This window comes from Odontesthes bonariensis, chromosome 23 (genome assembly GCF_027942865.1).
Source record: "Odontesthes bonariensis isolate fOdoBon6 chromosome 23, fOdoBon6.hap1, whole genome shotgun sequence".
NCBI classification, from domain to species: Eukaryota; Metazoa; Chordata; class Actinopteri; order Atheriniformes; family Atherinopsidae; genus Odontesthes; species Odontesthes bonariensis.
This window is the reverse complement of record NC_134528.1, coordinates 16,660,993-16,679,677: the sequence shown is the minus strand read 5'-3', so window position 1 is coordinate 16,679,677 and position 18,685 is coordinate 16,660,993. Positions and strand designations below refer to the sequence as shown.

Genomic DNA, 18,685 nt, shown 5'->3' with positions numbered 1-18,685 from the left:
ATTAGTGTTTTAATTAACTGTTCATAGTAGCCTGCAAGTCTCGGGATCAAGCCAGGACGTAAAGTTTGCTCCAGAGGAGCTAAAAGCATTAAAAAAATGATGATTTAACAGTTATGCGTGAAATCAAAAGCAAGCAAATATGATGCTCATATGTTTTTTGAGAATTTTAGGTTATCTTGAAATGGAGATTTACAAAATATAATAACTGGAAAAAACTTAGTTGGAGACATATCACAGTTGCCTGAGTGGCAGACAGATGCATCAAATATTAATCCATCCATCTGCACCTCTCACACGGTTCCATGCAGCAAATGGTAAATTATTCTAAAAGTGTCAAAGATTAGAGAATTTGGTTTCTCACGGCCCACAGTAAGGCCCTGATCCCCACTTTGTGAACCACTGTTGTAAAGTTGACACGTTTTTCTTTTTCCTGTCTCTCTCAGCCTCATGCAGCATTATTCTTAAACTGGGATGGCTTTTGAAAGTGCTAAAACTAAATGATGAATCTTTCAAACCTGATGTCCCTCTGAGTCTTTGTTTCATAATGTGCTTTTGAAGAGTAACAATTCAACATCCAGTTCTCTGGAAAAACTGACATGATAGCCTACTGATCACTGCTCTCAGAGAACCACCCGCCCACAGAGGATCACAGCACTGCTTTCATGAACCTGTTAATAGGCCTAACTTTGACGATAAACCATGAGTAACTACTCATCATGAGACAGACAATCTCCATTTGGTAATGAAAACATTGCCATATTCCAGAAGGTTATATGCAACTTGTTGAATTATTTATCTTCCATCTCACTAACTTTACAGTTTAGTTACTGGCATTACCCCGAAGGTTTACTTCCACTGCAGGGACACTAGAGGGAACTAAGTAGCCGTCAATTTGCAGTGAGCTGCTTATACAGTAAACAGTAATTACTCAGTTAGTGTACAGCGATTTCCTTGAGATAACGTTATTGGTAATTGAGACATAAAACATTTAAATCAGTATCTTTAAAAAAAAAGAGAGACATCAAGGATGTGGTTTATTTCGCGGTCAGGTTACATTGTTTTCCTTGGATGCTCTCACCTGATTGGGTGGAGGCAGAAGAAAAAAAACAACCCAACTCTGTATCTTCACAAAAGCGCTGCCATTTCCCTTGAGAAAGTGGGGCTTGCCAACCGTGTTGCGGTACCACGACAGTCTTGTGTTTGAAGTCCCTACGAGAACGTGATCCCACGGGCAGAAGTGCGCACTGTAACCCGCCATTAAGCTTTACTGAAGTGGATCTATTAAGGACATGGGCTTTGAATCCAACCGTCTAAAAAAATCTTTGATTTTGTTCTTCGGTGTGTTCTCTCTTTATGGATGAGACCTGAACTCAAAGTTTGCACTCGGAGGGGATCCCTCTGCGTTAAAGGAGCGAGTCGGTATCATGCATTGCGCAGAATCTCTCCTCACTTACGATTCATTTAGTACTGGAGAGAGGCGCATCTCCATCTAACAGGATGCGTGTAGCACGCTGAATTTTTTGCATGGTTTGGGCAGGGGGTGGGGGTGGGGGGCACCAAACTTGCGCAAAGAGCCTAATTCTGCACACGTATTGATCATTTGTCTTAAGAAGGTGATTGATACAATGTCAGCTTTACGCAGGAAATTTGGTGAGGACTACCAGGTGGTGAACACCAACCAGAGCATGACTTTTTCCGCACCTGTGAAGAAAAAGAGGCAGCGCTTTGTGGAGAAGAACGGCCGCTGCAACGTCCAGCACGGTAACCTTGGCGGGGAGACCAGCAGGTACATCTCCGACCTCTTCACCACGCTGGTGGATCTCAAGTGGCGATGGAACCTGCTCATCTTCATTCTCACTTATACAGTCGCGTGGCTGGTCATGGCTTCAATGTGGTGGGTGATCGCATACATCCGCGGCGACTTGAGCAACGCCGGCCACGAGTCGTCCTACACGCCGTGCGTCGCCAACGTGTACAACTTTCCCTCCGCGTTCCTGTTCTTCATCGAGACTGAGGCGACTATCGGCTACGGCTACCGCTACATCACAGAGAAGTGCCCCGAGGGTATCATCCTTTTCCTCTTCCAGTCTTTGCTGGGATCCATTGTGGACGCCTTCCTCATAGGCTGCATGTTCATCAAGATGTCGCAGCCGAAGAAGCGCGCGGAGACGCTCATGTTCAGCCAGGACGCGGTGATTTCGCAGCGGGACGGGAAGTTGTGCCTCATGTTCCGAGTGGGGAACCTGCGGAACAGCCACATGGTGTCCGCGCAGATCAGGTGCAAACTCATTAAGGTAGGTTACAGGTCGAGGATTGCAATACGGGCTACCGAAAAACAAAAACAAAACACCAGTCTGTTCCTTTTGCGCACTCTCAACTCTTGAAATGTCACCATCATTGTCACCTGATTGTTCGGAACGCGCTCATTTTGTTGAGTGAGAGCGTCACGAGCCACGCATTAATTGTATTGTCAACGCCAGAGTTAACTGCATTCCCTGAGGGTCGATTGTTTCATAGGTTTCTTTTAATGGTTAATCACCCCCCCAACCCCCAAGACCTACTTTAAAGCTGAATTCATCATTCAGTTTCAGCCCCCCTTTTATTTCTGGGGTTCTTACTGTTGCCACATACAGTATACAGTACATCACAAACTGTGCCCCCTCCCCTGTCAGCAGAATAGCTGTCATAGGGCAGTATAGATCAGCCTCTGCTTCCTCTGCTTTCTGCCTCTGTTCTCAAATGAGAAGAATGGTCTCCCAGTGGACAGCCGAAACTATACTTATTGATTAAAAGATCAATTTAACCAATCTCTACAGGGCCACAAGGATCACAACTCCCGCGGTCATTCTTTCCAGAATGTAAGAACGCTACAAATCTGAAACAGGAAGAGCTGACAGGGATAAAGCTTTTGAAAAAAGCCAGAAGTAGAACGCAGAGCTGTGAGGCAGCTGCTGGTGACTATGATAAGACAGAGGAAGAAAACATGTGTCAAACAACCTCACAAGTAAAACAGACTAAAACTTTAGTGCCAAACAGCATTTCCTTTATCTCATACCCCCAGCAGGGGAGTCCTCTCAATTCATGTCAGAATATATATAGATATATATACAGTATATTTATAGATATGACTATACTGGATTATTTCACTGTAGCACTCCTCTTCAAACCTTAGCAGATGTCTAAAAGCAGCTTTACTTTCTTGTATTTGCCGTCTCTGTGGAGTAGCATGATTATCTCAAGTGACATGTTACTTTTCTGAACCTTGAGGGTGAGTTTTCAGTGTATTAGAACTTCCCTTAGGATTTACACTTTATGGCTCCAATCTCACCCAGGCATATAATATCATTGAAAGCAATGCTTTCTGCTAAATGCCTGTTGTTTTTTTATTTAGTTTCAGTCAAATTAAAAAGAATTTAAATGGTATCTATTCTAGAAATAAAAGTCACTGAGCACATTAAAAGCCAAGATTAATTAACTTATTATATTGTTTCTGCTCTCGGGGATGGCTTTTATTTTCCAATTCCTTATCAGTTCTTCTTTAATTAGCAGTCGGAAGTCAAAGAAAAATACAGTTTCTTGATTGAACTCAATCAACAAGCTATTAAAGAGGGCTAATCGGGGAAAAAATGCTATGCTATCGACTTTTCTTCCTCCCAGAGGACAGCTGGATTCAGACATTTCAACATTAATAGTTCTCTGTAATGCATTCTGTTATGGTTGACATGACAAAACGTTGCAGTGGCACAATTACCTATTTTCTTTATAGAATAATCTCTGTGGATTCATTATTAAAGAAGATTTTAGGCATCTCGGGTCTTGATTTTTGTAGGCTTCAACATCTGGTATAACAACTGCTGCATGAATACTTACATGTATATACAGGACAGAAATCCTTGGCCACTCAGTCTTGCCTTTAGCTCTCAGGTTTAATGAACCTGTATGACAGTTTCTGATTTTGTTTTAATTTAAATGCTCCTTGGCTTCTGTTCAGAAATCAGCTGATTCAATATATGCGATTAACTTTTTCTGGGAGTTATGCCAGTTTAATAATGATTTCCTAAATGATCACTATGTAATCTTTTTTAAAATAAACTACTTATGTGTTGGCTTATTTTGAGACACAATGGACATCCTAATTAACTGCTAAAAAACATTACATTCAATGCCATCAGTTGCCTACAGAACAAACGGGAATCAATCTAAATGTGTTTTCACCGTTAGTTTCTTTTGTTTATCTTCCTGCACACTGGCATACTCTCTTGAAACAGATGAAGTGACTGTCAGAAGAAAACCGTTGCTTTCTTTCGATTCTGGACTAAATGGGCAGTTGCACTGCACTGCTGCGCTGATGTTTTAGAGCCCTTAAAGCTACATCATTGGCGTCAGTGGCGTATTATTGGGTAAATTCACTCTATATCACCCTGTAGTGCTATACAAGCACTTCTGGAAACAATGCTGTGGTCTGTGTTCAGGTAACACGCAGTTCAAGGTCACAGTCAGATGGCCGGCTCACAAACTTCACTGGACAAATGAGACATGCAGCTGTAAATCCAAATTTCAGAGCTGTGTAAATGCCCTGTGACATGGCAGCAGTAATAAAATAGTGGGATAGTCAGGGGTAAGCATGGGTTGTAAATTCTTATGGGACTTGGACTCTCTGAATTTAGTCAAGCTGTGTAATAAGAATTGAGTAACGTAAATAAGTATTATGATGAAACGTAATATTCAGCATTTTATGATGTTGCTTTCTCGGCCAGGATTCTCTTGCAAAACAGATATTTGATCTCAATAAGATTTCTCCTGGTTAAATAAAAGGCATAATAACCAAATGTTGGTGCAGTATTTCAATTTTATAACTTAATTTTGTTCAGTGTAAAAAGTACTAAATGTGTCCAAGGCCAGTATGGGTTTGTTGTCTGTCAAGTTTGCTAAAAAGAAAACATCTTATGAACTGAAAATGAAAACGTCAATGCACTTGATTGAGGTCTTTTTTTCCCTGTTTTGGTGAAGACGTGAAGCACATTAGAGGGCAAGAAAACATTTTCCTAATTTTCATCTGATCTAGCAAACATTTAAATGATGTGACTCCCCAGGTGTTTCCAGTCTGAGCCGGCTATATATAAACTCAACTGAGCGGTGTCTTCTCAGATATAATCAAATATTCCAGATATTCTTTCTGGTGAAAGTTATTCCCGAAGGAGAGCTAACACTGTATTTTTTTTTTTTGTGGATTGTCCACCAGTGTCATTATTGTTTTTTTCCTCCTCAAGGGTTTGCTTCAACTACTTCTTCTACTGCATTACAACTACTGGGACTATAACATACGCTGCCACCCTCTGGTGACACTAAGCAGCCTCTTTCATTTCCCTTCAAACCAGTCAGTGTAGACATGTCTGGGTCCTGTTTCTTTTGTGACAAATTCTAAATAAGCCATGACTAAATTTATGAGCAGAAATTGGTTCCAATGATGCTGACTTAATCCTAAAAACAAGTTATTGTAAAGATCCCATATTATTTTCAAGTAGGTTTTAACACATTAATGAAAACATATAATTTTATTCCACATTGCATTGTTGCAACATATCCCATTACTTTCTGTAATAGCCCAGTCTGATTCAGTTGGTCACCTGATTGATAAAAATGAGTGTAAAGCAGATAGTGTTGCCTACTTAGTGTATTTGTCATCAGATTTCTTTAATCCTTAGACTCCCTTTGCAACCTTTTTTTTTCAAAACAGTGCCTTGCGACAATTCTAGTGACTTTTTGGATAAACCTTAACTACTTCATAGGGAAGAGAGTTGCCAACATTGCTCTGCAAGGGCAGGATCTATTTGTCTGCGACGTGGGAGTCGTGCATTCTAGAGAGAAAAAGGTAGCAGGCAGGCTTATTCATGCTCGTGCAGCTGCAGTGCTACCAGCACAACAGAGCGAAGGAAGTGTGGCAGTATCCACTGCATGGCAGCTGACAGCCAACTATGACTTAGAGAAAATGTTCAAGACACTTTCATCATACATGTTCACAGATCCGAAATCACTGCGCAGGTGTTTCTTTTAACTTAAGTGGGTGGTAGTTTTGTCAGATAAACGCCATGCTTATGAAATCAAGATTTTATTAGAGAAGAGAAGCAGCCTTGCAATGCTTTCAAATGCAACACCTAATGGGTGCTTTTCAGTCACAATTTCAGAGATTTTTCACCCTCTGACAACAGAAATGGGGAATTTGGTTGTATTAATATATATACATATATATACATATGTATATGAGCGCAGACTGTAGCACCAGAGAAAACAAATGTAAAAGGATGGAACCAAACAGAATGCGAATGTGAAGTGATGATGTCACCAATATGGTAATTAGAGCATGATGTCATCTAGTGACCATTCCTGACTTTTTTTTTGCAAACTTTAGTGGTAATAGATTAGAAAAACTGGAGGCAGATTCTTTTTTTTGTTTTGAGGTATATCAACATATAGCCAAAAGGCAAACATCTTGCAAATGTATTTCATAATGACGTGGACATCTGAAGAAGTAAAAATCCAACTACAGATGGGGCATTTCAGTGGAAGAGAATTATGACATGGACTTTAAACAGAACTTTTACAAGTGCAAGAAGCCGTGCATGACCCTTACAGAAGGGGAAAAACATAATCCGACCTCCTTAAGCAGGATATTGTGTCGTCTTTCTTAACAGCATATTTTATCTTTCCCTGGGACTTGTTTCAATGGTTGGATTATCTGTAGGACCAAGAGGATGCTCCACAATCATTAGATAAGTTTGGCTTGGACCTAACCTGAACCCCAAACCTAAACCTTTATGCTGCTTGAAGTATGCCCACTGTGTGCAAAAGGTCCACTTTGATGAAGGAGCAGTCACTCATATCCTGCAGAGACATATACTTGCTGTAATTGTTTCAGTAGTTTAGAATTCAAACAAATTTATGTTCCACTTCAGCTGTTACTGAGAAGATTAGGGAATATTCCACTGCATATTTTGACAAAATGCTGGTGTAGCCATGATAAAAAAAAAGGGGGACAGTCACATCTTTTCAGTGTGAATTGTGTTTATCTAGTGACTATTTTTCACTGCAGTTAGATTTTAATTTGGTGCCTGCACATAACAAATGTAATTATCAGGAGAGACACTATTCCCTGGCAAGACTTCAAGTTTCATCTACATAATGCATGGGAACTTGAAAAGATAAAAGTTTTTTGAATTTCTATCAATATTAATGCAGCATCCATTAATAAATCAGTAGAATGCAGAGGTGCACTGACCCTTGCAACACTGGTGGTATGTGAGTTAAAAAGATGCTTGCAGCTGGTTTGCTTGCAGAGAAAGGGGAAAACACGTTAATCCCACAGACAAAGGAAGAGAACAAAGCAGTTAACAGCAGCAATGTGGCAAATGGGACCAAACTATAATACAAAGAGATGGAGTGACAGCTGGGTGGTGCTCATCAGTGTCAACAGAAGCTTGGCTCAGTAGGTTGGTCCACAGCAGGAGACAGGTGATAAGGGCTTGCAGCAGACAGACAGACAGACAGGCACACATGTCAGCATGACTTACAACATCTGCCACTGCTGAACTCTGATGGACAATAAGACAAAGCGGGAGAAAGGAGAGAGGAGGGGACATTGAAACTGAATTGGCTTTAATGTCGCTGTGAAAAGATTGTGAGCGGCAACTCAAATGGAACCTCTCTATGTTTGATGCTCGGATCAAAGCCAAACTGGACATGTCGACACCAACTAATTTTCACGACAAACACAAGGACAAATGTGCAGGAATGTGCTTCTTTCATTGTCACCCTTTGGGGTTTTTATGCATCAGTCTCACAAACACATGCACACACTCTTTCTCACTGTCGCACACAGGAGGAAGTGAGTCAGTGGGGATAAGGCCTGCTTTCACTCAACCTGACTCTCAGGTGGCTTGGTAAATTAAGCGCTCCCTCCATATCGAGCCCTCTTCCAAAGCCCATTAATTTTCCCCTGTGGCACTAACTGTTTAGCAGCGGTAAGAGAACACACAAGGCTTTCTCCTTGTTAAAACCATTCGAAGTTGAGAATGTTTCTCCTTCCTTTGCAGAGGTTGGGATAAGCTGCAACACCTCGGCGCTACAGTAGTCATTGGAGCCATGAGCAGTATATTAACATTATAAGCTTCACTTTTATAGCTGGATCTTACATATCCCATCCCAGGAAATGGGTTTCCAGTCTCATTGACATGGAGAGCAGAACTAACAAATGGGACACCAGGTTGCACTTTGGCAACGACAATTTACTTACAATTTGTTATCAAATTAATTGCGAACATAAGTAAATTATTAAGCAAATATGACTGGCTTTTAAAATTGTTGCTATTTATAGGGGGTGGATGAAGCATTTTCAGAAGAGGAGAGACTGACAGTAAAATGGGGAAATCAATTCCACTGCCTTCCTCATTGTTTTGCCTGTTTTTGACATCAAATGTCAATCTGCTGAGGGCTGGTAGCAGAAAGCTGTTTAATGAAGAAAAATGAATATTCTGCTGAAAATTACCAGTCTAATGTACATTTAAAGACATTTTACTGGCTGGCTTAACTTAGCTTAAAGTTGAGAAAATGCTCACCTGGCCCGGTCTTATTTAACAGATCCTTTTTGGATCTGTTAGGTCGCATCTACACAACAAGAGTTATTTGTCCATCAAATATGTGCATTATGTGTTCTAGAATGCGCTGCTGAGGGTGGCAGCATGTTGGAGTAGCTCTGTACCTCACATTGAGATTTTTCTTTTTCTCTAAATTTCATTCCTGTTATTTCTTGGAAGAAATTGCATTTTTTGGACAACTGTTCCTTCCTGCCTTGGATGCTGTGCAGCTGGATTAATTTTTCCCAATACTTTTGTATATTTTACTCTTTTGTCATGATGCATCACCATAGCAACAAGGTGGTTTACAACAGGGAGCAGCTGAATAACATTGGAAAAGCAGAAATAATTCGACAACTGAAGCCAGAAATCCCACTGGAATTGAAAAGGAGGCGTCGTGGATGCAGAGCAGGAGCAAAGAGGAGAGAAAGAAAGAAGAAGTTCAAACCATCTCTGCCATCCTGCATCATGGGAAATGTAAGATCGTTAGCTAACAAGTTGGATGAACTTTTAGCCTTGATAAGGACTCAGCAAGAATATCGGGAATGTAGCATTATGTGTTTTACTGAGACATGGCTGCAGGATCATATACCCGACTCCAGCGTCTCTCTGCCGGGCTTCCTGACTGTACGAGCAGATCGAGATATAAAGACTAGCAGGAAAAGGAAAGGGGGTGGATTGGCAGTGCTTGTCAACAACAGATGGTGTCACCCAGGACATGTTACTGTGAAGAGTCGTCTCTGCAGTCCTGACATTGAACTATTGGCAGTAAGTTTTCGTCCATATTATTTGCCAAGAGAGTTCACCAGTGTTGTTTTGGTGGCTGTTTATATTCCACCCTTAGCTGTTGCCGACACTGCATGTGATGTCATCAGTTCCGTTGTTGCTAAGATACAGACTCAACACCCCAATTCTTTTGTGGCAATATCTGGTGATTTTAATCATGCCTCACTCTCTGCTACACTGCCAACTTTTCAACAGTTTGTCAGCTGCTCTACCAGAGAAAACAAGACATTGGATTTGTTTTACACAAATGTCAAGGATTCATACATTTCCAAATCAAGACCTCCCCTGGGAAAATCAGATCACAACCTTGTTTTTCTCTGTTCAGCATATAAACCCCTTGTCCAGAGACTACCTGTCACAAAAAGGACTGTTAGAAAATGGTCAGAGGAAGCTGAAGAAGCCTTACAGGGTTGTTTTGATGCAACCGATTGGATTTCTCTTTGTAAGCCACATGGAGAGGACATTAATGCCATGACTGAGTGTGTGACTGACTATATTAACTTCTGTGTGGACAACACCATCCCCACCAGAACAGTGAGATGCTTCCCTAATAACAAACCCTGGATCACCAGTGAGCTAAAGGAACTATTGAACAAGAAAAAAAGAGCCTTTAGGGAGCGAGACAGGGAGTTACTGAGGAGTATACAGAAGCAGCTCAAAGTCAAGATCAGAGAGAGCAAGGAGGTGTATAGAAAGAAACTTGAGAGTAAACTGCAGAGGAACAATATCAGAGATGTGTGGTCAGGAATGAAGAAGATCACAGGCCTCAAGCAGAGGGAGGATCGGATGGATGGAAGTCTGGACACAGCAAATGAGCTGAACACATTCTTCAACAGGTTCAGTTCAGGAACAAGCTCACCATCCTCCCCTCCTGTTCCCAGCCAAAGAGACATCCCACCCTCCTCTGACCCACAGCTTTCCTGTAACATCTCCACCTCCACCTCAGTCATGGATTCTTCTGCTTCCACTAGTTTGTCTTCAACCCAATCAGGAGATGCTGCTGTCCCCTTTGCCTCCCCCTCCCACTTTTCTGTTTCTAGAAGTCAGGTGAAGAGGCAGTTGGAAAGACTGAAACGGAACAAGGCTGCAGGTCCAGATGGTGTCAGCCCCCGAGTCCTGAAGGCCTGTGCAGAGCAGCTCTGTGGGATTCTGCAACACCTTTTCAACCTTAGCTTGACCCAAGAGAAGGTACCACTGTTGTGGAAGACATCCTGTCTGGTTCCGGTACCAAAGAAAACTCACCCCTCAGACATCAATGATTACAGACCTGTTGCCCTGACATCCCACATCATGAAGGTCCTGGAGAGACTCCTGTTGACCCACCTGTGTAAGCAAACCAGCACATATCAGGACCCCCTGCAGTTTGCTTATCGCCATGGAGTTGGAGTTGAAGACGCTATCATACACCTGCTTCAACAAACCCACTGTCATCTGGACAAAGCAGGCAGCACTGTGAGGATCATGTTCTTTGATTTCTCCAGTGCATTTAACACAATCCAGCCTGATCTGCTTAGTCTGAAACTCCAGAAGACTCAGGTGGAGGCCTCAACAATCACCTGGATTAATGACTACCTGACAAACAGACCACAGTTTGTCAGACTGAAGAAATGTGTGTCTAACCAGGTGATCAGCAGCACAGGAGCACCACAGGGGACTGTACTCTCACCATTCCTTTTCACTCTGTACACTTCAGACTTCCAGTACAAGTCAGACTCCTGTCATCTACAGAAATATTCAGATGACTCTGCAGTTGTCGGGTGTATCAGAGATGGACAAGAAGCTGAGTACAGAGAGCTGGTGGACCGCTTTGTGGCATGGTGTGGGAACAATCATCTCATCTTGAATGTTAACAAAACAAAGGAGATGATTGTAGATTTCAGGAGAAACAGGGTCAGATCAAACCCTGTTAACATCATGGGAGAAGAAGTGGAGGTGGTTGAGGAATATAAATACCTTGGTGTTCATGTGGACAACAGACTGGACTGGAGACACAACAGTGAAGCCATCTACAAGAAAGGACAGAGCAGACTGTACTTCTTGAGGAAGCTAAGGTCCTTCAAGGTTTGCAACAAGATGTTGCAGATCTTCTACAAGTCTGTTGTTGAGAGCGTCATTTCCTCTTGCGTCATCTGTTGGGGCAGCAGCATCAGAACCAGGGACCTAAAAAGACTCAACAACCTGATAAGGAAGGCTGGTTCTGTTCTGGGGACGACTGTGGAACCTCTGGAGACAATAATGCAAAGAAGGATTTTGCATAAAATCAAGAGAATTATGGACAACTCTGAACATCCTCTCCATGAGACTGTTATTGGAAAACAGAGTCTCTTCAGTCAAAGGCTTCTTCAGTTTGGATGCAAAACGGACCGCTACAGGAAATCTTTCCTGCCCACAGCTATCAGCATCTATAATAACTCTTTGATTTAATTGAGCTACATCAACATTTAATTTCCCTCTGGGATAAATAAAGTATTTTTGAATTTGAATTGAATTGAATTGAATTATAGGTATTGCTTTATAAAGGTGGTTTTTGCCTTTTTGATAATGAGTTGACTGTCCATTAAGGCAGATGGTAACCCAAGATATTCAACTAACATGACTATATGAATGGTGAGCTGTTTCCAGACTCTCCACCTCCCCAAAACGTGCTCATATGACGTTTTTTCAAGCAGGCAGATGAGACCAACAACTATGATGTCTTGTAAAAATAGTTATTTTAGCCCTAATCATGATTATAACCTAATCAGGTTTCAGTAAAGTTTTGTAACTTTATTGAAGAACGTATATTGGTTCTCGATCTCGCATCAAACAAATTTCTATGGTTTCCAGCGTTGAGCTTAACTGGGCTATCCAACCCCTCCGTCCTCCTTAGATGGACCTCTGAAACAAAAGATGTCTTCTCTGATGTGGTAACGGTAGTATAAATTGTATTTCCCTCCTGCTGCTTGTGGGGGCGGTACCTTACAACATGCTGTTATTAGTCGTATTAAACTGCATTGATTTACCGGTGTATGTCATATTCACTTGGAGGACTTGCTGGTTTCCAGCAGAGGAAATTTGGTGAAAACCAGCTGTAATGAAACCCCCCATCCCCCTACCCCCAAATGCATGACAATATATATATATACCACCCTAACTGACAACACCACTCAGCCTAACAGCCATCTCAAAACAATTGATGGAGTTTTGATCTAGTTTTGGACAATTAAAAAGATGGCACAGCAATTATAAGTAAATACAAATTATAGACTAAACAAGGGACTCCATTGGGGGCTTGTTGTTTATAGCACCTGTTTGATAATATAATAAGCTGGAGTAAAGGGATTACTGTATTTCTAAGTTTAACAGTTGTAAAACACTCCACGTTGGTGTGACTCACATACCCTTAGCCTTGAAAAAAAAAGCCTATTATACTTAATACTTCATCTTTGGATGCAAAGACAACAACGTAAACAGGAGAGATAGACCAGACTATGCGCTTGTGTTGGATTGGCCGACTCAGTGATGTGAAGGATGGCATTAGGCAGTAACAAAAACTGAGCTTGCATTGTTTTATCACAGCCCACTGTGTTGGCACCCCCTGCTGCACACCCTGTCAAGACATGAAAGAGACCAGAAATACCAAAATTTAATCACAGCGTTTCATTCCTTAAAAGGATCTAACCCCAAAGACTGATAGATAAAAGACCAGTAGGTGGTGCTGGGATTTGCAGCTTTTCTTCTCTTCTTATAAACTTGGTCTCTTCTCATCAACACACGTTTATTCAAGACATCCAACAGTCTTTCTCTCTGAGTTTCTGATTTAACCTCAGAAGACATGTAACATAGTCTCCCAGTCTGCGTATTATGAGAGCGCCCAACACTGATGCAGGCCGATGCATGACACTTTCCATCATGAAGGCATGAAGCCAGGGATCTGTGGGCACAGACGTCTTCCTGAGAAATGTCACACCTTTCTGTCCTCAGCATCACTGTGAATGCAAATGACAGCCTGTTTGCCATCTGTGGACCAAGTGGCTCCTCAGCTAAAGAGCCAAGAAGACGACTAAAGTTACCATCAGGCGACACGGAGAAATATTTCAATTGAGTACTGCCAGAATAAAAAGCTTAGTAAATGACAGATTATTTCATTTGTGACCAATTGGTTATTTATTCATGTGTGCTGATATTGGAATTTATTCAGGTTCAGTTTATTCAGTTTTTATCTTTGGCCTTCTGGTTTAAATGACACCTTTTTCTTTGTCTCATGACTGCAATGAAAGGCTTAAAATTAATACCTTTTTTTAAATGAATACCTTATTGATACCTAAAAGACTTATTTATTTGATTGTGTCGTAAATGTAGTCATATGATCTTGTCTATAAACTCTCATTGTAGGTTTCAATATAGTCTAATGTTCTGATGATGAAGACATGTCTCGAAATAAAAAAAAAAAAAATATATATATATATATATATACATATATATATATATATATATATATATATATTACTAATGCTTGTACTATTTGACAAAGATGTGGGAAAAATATTTTTCTTTTTGGTTGACTCATTTTACGCTCAGAATTTTTTTTTTATGTTACATCCAATAAAAAGTAGCCAGCCTTTCCCAACTTGAAAAAATCGGTGGGTCTGTAAAGCAAACTGTTGCACAAGAGTATATTTAAGTACCATCATTTTGCAGCAGCACAGCTATAACTGAGCCTGAGAGCAAAGAAAATGCGTCTTTTCTCTTTTTATCACCTACTTGCTCAATAAGTGAGAATGATGGAAGCAGTCCTCGAAAGCTGGCGTCTTTTAGTTTGCAGGCGTCACCCCAGCTAATATTAAACAATAAAACAACTGCTTTCCTGCATTTATCCCTGTTCCAAATGACAAAAGAAATGACGTTCTCATAGCTATTTCATGCCGCCTCTCCTTTTCTTCACTCACATTCCAATCCAAGGTTTAAAATTACAGGCACACAAATGGTACCTGTCAGGTGTTTTGAATGAAAAATGTCCACTAAAGTGGTCTTGTAAACTGAATACCAGTCACCCACAGGGCTTTAAAATAGAGATACCAATAGCAGTGCCTTAAATCTTGAAGTGGCTCTTTTCAGCATTGTTTTCACCTTGTGTATTTGAAATTTATACCATTATGTTTATTTCTGTATTTTTTGTCTTATATGTTTATTTGAATAATTTTCAGGTTTTTTTCATTTCTCCTTACGTTTTGTATAGCAAAGTAAAATGTGACTTGTGAGTTTTAGTATGTTGGTGTGAAGATTTTGATAAATGTGGACAAAGCCAGGCTAGCTGAATGTAATTTTGTAGCACAGGACTAAGTATCGCTCTTCTGATCCAGTTCTCTGAAAGAAAAGCGGGTTTAAATTCAAATTAGATATGATCTGTTGGTTTCCTTAGCTAGGCTACTTTTCATGGATTTTCATGCCATTATATGAATAAACTCCTCAAAAAGTGAACTGAATCGAATTTAATAGGATTGTGATACACAGGATTGAATTGGATTGCACCTGACTAAATGAGATTGAACTGGTTAACACTTGAATTTGACTTAATTTATCTGGACCTGCATTGGATTTGTTTAGTTTCACTGTTGGTGACCTAAAATGAATTTTCTTGTAAACAGAATATAAATAAACTAAATGGAAAGTGAAATGGAATATTTTTCTAAAATGTCAAACATGGAAATACTCAGCCATCCATCTGAGGTTTGTGGGGTTAGATTGCTCTTTTAGTGTGTTTGTAGTGCAGTTTGATCAATTGATCCTAAAACCCTTTTAAAGTGTACCTCCATCTCTTTAATGTGTTCATAAGGAATCTTTCATGAATTAGAAATAAGACTAAATGAAAATGAGCGGCCAACACCATGGCTGAGCATTTCTGCCTTGGAGCTGCAGTCCATCAATGACTGCCTACTAATAAATGTCAGATATCTGTCAGTATTTTATATATTACAAAACTAATAATCAAATCCTGTTCACTTGCAGGGTTTGATCTGGACTGTTTCTTATGTATTGTATGCCTTTCTTTGGACTCCTCTGGTTGACTCCACCTCCTTTGTAGTCTATCTTTTCTTATCTTGTCTTCATTATTTGGGTTTTTCAGTCTCGGCAGACCCCAGAGGGAGAGTTTCTGCCCCTGGACCAGTGTGAGCTGGACGTAGGTTTTGGCACGGGTGCCGACCAGCTTTTCTTGGTGTCCCCTTTAACCATCTGCCATGAGATCAACACCAAGAGCCCATTCTTTGATCTCTCACAGCGTTCGCTCATGAACGAGCAGTTTGAGATCGTTGTTATTCTAGAGGGCATCGTGGAGACCACAGGTGAGAGCAATTTCTTATTTTCTTATTTTCTCATTTCTTTTTTTTTTTTTTACAGAAGAGCTTCTGCTCCTAATCATTTGTTTCATCATTCTTTAGCTCGGGGACACAGCCTTTCGCGGTAATATAGAATAAAATATTGAGCAGAATGTTTAATTTCATGTGCTTTAATTATTCAATAGTGCAAGCTTTTATCCATCATGGTTGCCTTTTTTTTCATGCCCAATTCCTCCTTTTCCCTAAAGCAATTCACCGCTACACATTTCTCCCTCCTGTTCAGCAGGCTTCTCATTCTTATTTAATGGTCACTCCTCAAGTCATCTCCTTTTTGTCTTTTGATGGTTTGCATTTTAACCATTGCTTTGCTATATTCATTTTCTCTATTGTAGGTATGACATGCCAGGCAAGGACATCTTACACCGAGGATGAAGTCTTGTGGGGCCATCGCTTTCTCCCTGTCATGTCCCTGGAAGAGGGCTTCTTCAGAGTAGACTACTCCCAATTCCACAACACCTTTGAGGTCCCCACACCCCCCTACAGCGTCAAAGAGCAGGAGGAGAAGTCCTCACTTACATCACCCAACCCTTTACCGGTTGCAACCACTCCCTCCTCCCCCCTGCTGGGTAACGGTGGCCGCGGAGGCCGGAGGGAGAGGCTCCTGTCAGCTGACAATGCAGACGACCAGGCCTCGAGGCTGCCCAGAAAACTCCAGCGCATGAGCTCCACCAAGGAGGAGCACCTGTGGAGGGGGTTGAAGACAGTGCCAGCCTTGCCTGGGCATAGAGCCTCCAGCACAGGAGACCTGCCACTTAGCATTCAGAGGTTGAGGTCAAGCTCTATCACAACAGTGAGACAAGCACAACCAGAGGAGCAGGTCCAGCTGTTGTCCTTGGACGGAGATGCTGAGGAGGGAGATCTGGAGAAACACAGAATGTCAGCAGCCATTAGTAAAATCGCCGCTCCGACCCCAGCACCAGTCCAGATCTCTTTTGTAGGGAGTCGGCCAGAGGACAACCTGCCCCCCAAACTGCGCAGGATGAACGCTGATCGTTGACCTCTATCTTTAGAATTAAAACCCCAAAAAACTCAAACTGGCTTGATGGGCATTGCATATATCTAAAAACTACTGTGATACATATTGTTTTTTTCTTTCTGTAATTTTTGTTCAGTGCTTTACATTTACTTACAAGCTCTCTACTTGTTGTCCATGGCCACAAATAGAGGGACAACATTATTAAGCCATCCATCCGCTCAAACTGTGAGTCAGTTTTGATAGATCACCATCTGTGCCCCCTAATGCGTTCCAACACTTCTATCCATGTGCTCGTTTCCTTCATTTCAGCTCACAGAGTTACATCAAATGTTTTGTTATTGATATTAACCACTCCACTTTTTTTTTTCATTTGAACAAGCACCAAAGTGACAATTATAAATGAGCTGCATTTACCATTTACTAAACCCTCCCCCAGAACAGTGACGGATTGTTTTGACAATGCTTTGCAAAGATAACCAAGCACTAAAGGCTGCCTGCATAGCTTTACAGTAGATTTGTTAACATGCCAAAGTGTCTGGTGTAAAGAGAGTGCAGGGTGGTTCCTTTCCAATAAATAAATACATGACAAAATAACAAAAGAGGGAGATAATGGTAAGAAATTTGTTCATTTGGAATTTGAGTAAATATATTCCAATCAACAGCAAGTACGGCCAATAAGCTTATAAGGCCGAGACCAAGGACTGTACCATGGGTCCTCATCTTTCAAGGATGCCATTTTTTGCATAAAGCCATTAGCTTTAGGCTCAGTCTTTAGGCACAGTATCGTGTGTCTAGAAATCAGGTTCATACTTAGACCCCTTTTCCTGTTCTTTTTTAGTGGTTTAAAACTAGCTGAAAATATCAATTAAGCAGGAGCCCAGCTCATGTATTTATTTAGCATACCTAGTTGGCTTTTCATCGTTATTGTGAATAAAAAGCATGCTATTTCTGGCACATTTTGCATGTCATTTATACCATATTTCACCTTTTTGTCAGGCACTGTGCACCATTAAAAAAAAACACAAAAAATGTCTAAGGTTAGGGTGAACCTACAGGGCATGGTATCCTCCCATAGCAGTACAGTGACACGCCACAAAAAAAATGCATAGTAACGACATGCATTACTACAGGCATGTTCATCTATTCCACAAGACTAGGCTGAAGAAAATATCATCAAAAACCTTAGTTTTTCACCACCTGCCTTTGTCTACCTCTGTCTGTGAGAGTCACAAACCGTCGCTGCAAACTGTACATGCTCAGTGTGAGCATGAACGCTTTTGTGCGATATCGAATCAACTGAATGGATGCTCCACTGTGACTGGTTCTTACATTGTTTGGAGAAAATATTGCCACTTTGCTGTAACTGGCTGTTGACTGAATTTGTTGAAACAGATCACGTAGCGCAACCATCTGTATACACGAGCCTCACAAAACTGTCAGCTTCAGAAGTCCAAACTAAGGTTCCTTGCTTGAATATTCATTCAGTGGCTATATATTCATTTTGGAGGGAAAAACTGTGCTTTTTATGTCAATATAGTTTTCTGTAAGTTGTAGTTACTTGCTATTTTTATAAATAAGGTTTTGAAATACAAAATGATGTTGTGCTTATGAGATATTGTGTAATATTTTAAATTGTATCTAGCGTTAGAGCTGAAGCTTGCCAATGTTTTATGGTTCCAGCTTCTTAAATGTGCAAATTCGCTGCTTTTCCCGTCATCAATTTTGATCATTTAAAGGTTTGGGTAAACGGTTTAAGAAAAAAAAAAAGCATTGTGAAGGCATATTTTTTAAGCTCCAAGACTGTTTTCGGAACTGCCTCAAACCGCATGCTGTTCAGGCGTGTTACTAAAACCAGTTATGGCATCAATCAGGGATGTAAAATTTAATCACAGTTTTGGTTTTGAAACTCATTTAGT

The 18,685-nt window shown here is 40.9% G+C and overlaps 1 protein-coding gene across 1 annotated transcript; it reads left to right on the top strand.

Moving 5' to 3' along the window:
* Window positions 1–1,162: 1,162 nt before the first annotated feature.
* On the top strand, window positions 1,163–18,477 carry LOC142374018 (G protein-activated inward rectifier potassium channel 1-like). Its single transcript, XM_075457511.1, has 3 exons — window positions 1,163–2,294; window positions 15,523–15,739; window positions 16,126–18,477. The coding sequence occupies exons 1-3, from the start codon at window positions 1,626–1,628 to the stop codon at window positions 16,788–16,790; spliced, it is 1,551 nt and encodes a 516-aa protein (XP_075313626.1). The 5' UTR covers window positions 1,163–1,625; the 3' UTR covers window positions 16,791–18,477.
* Window positions 18,478–18,685: the final 208 nt, after the last annotated feature.

What these genes read in the sequence shown, in the direction of transcription:
- LOC142374018 (XM_075457511.1), top strand. Translation starts at nt 1,626, where the DNA reads ATGTCAGCTTTACGCAGGAAATTTGGTGAGGACTACCAGGTGGTGAAC. An exon ending in TCAGGTGCAAACTCATTAAG is followed by an intron (nt 2,295 to 15,522) that starts GTAGGTTACAGG and finishes TGGGTTTTTCAG; the next exon opens with TCTCGGCAGACCCCAGAGGG. An exon ending in GGGCATCGTGGAGACCACAG is followed by an intron (nt 15,740 to 16,125) that starts GTGAGAGCAATT and finishes TCTCTATTGTAG; the next exon opens with GTATGACATGCCAGGCAAGG.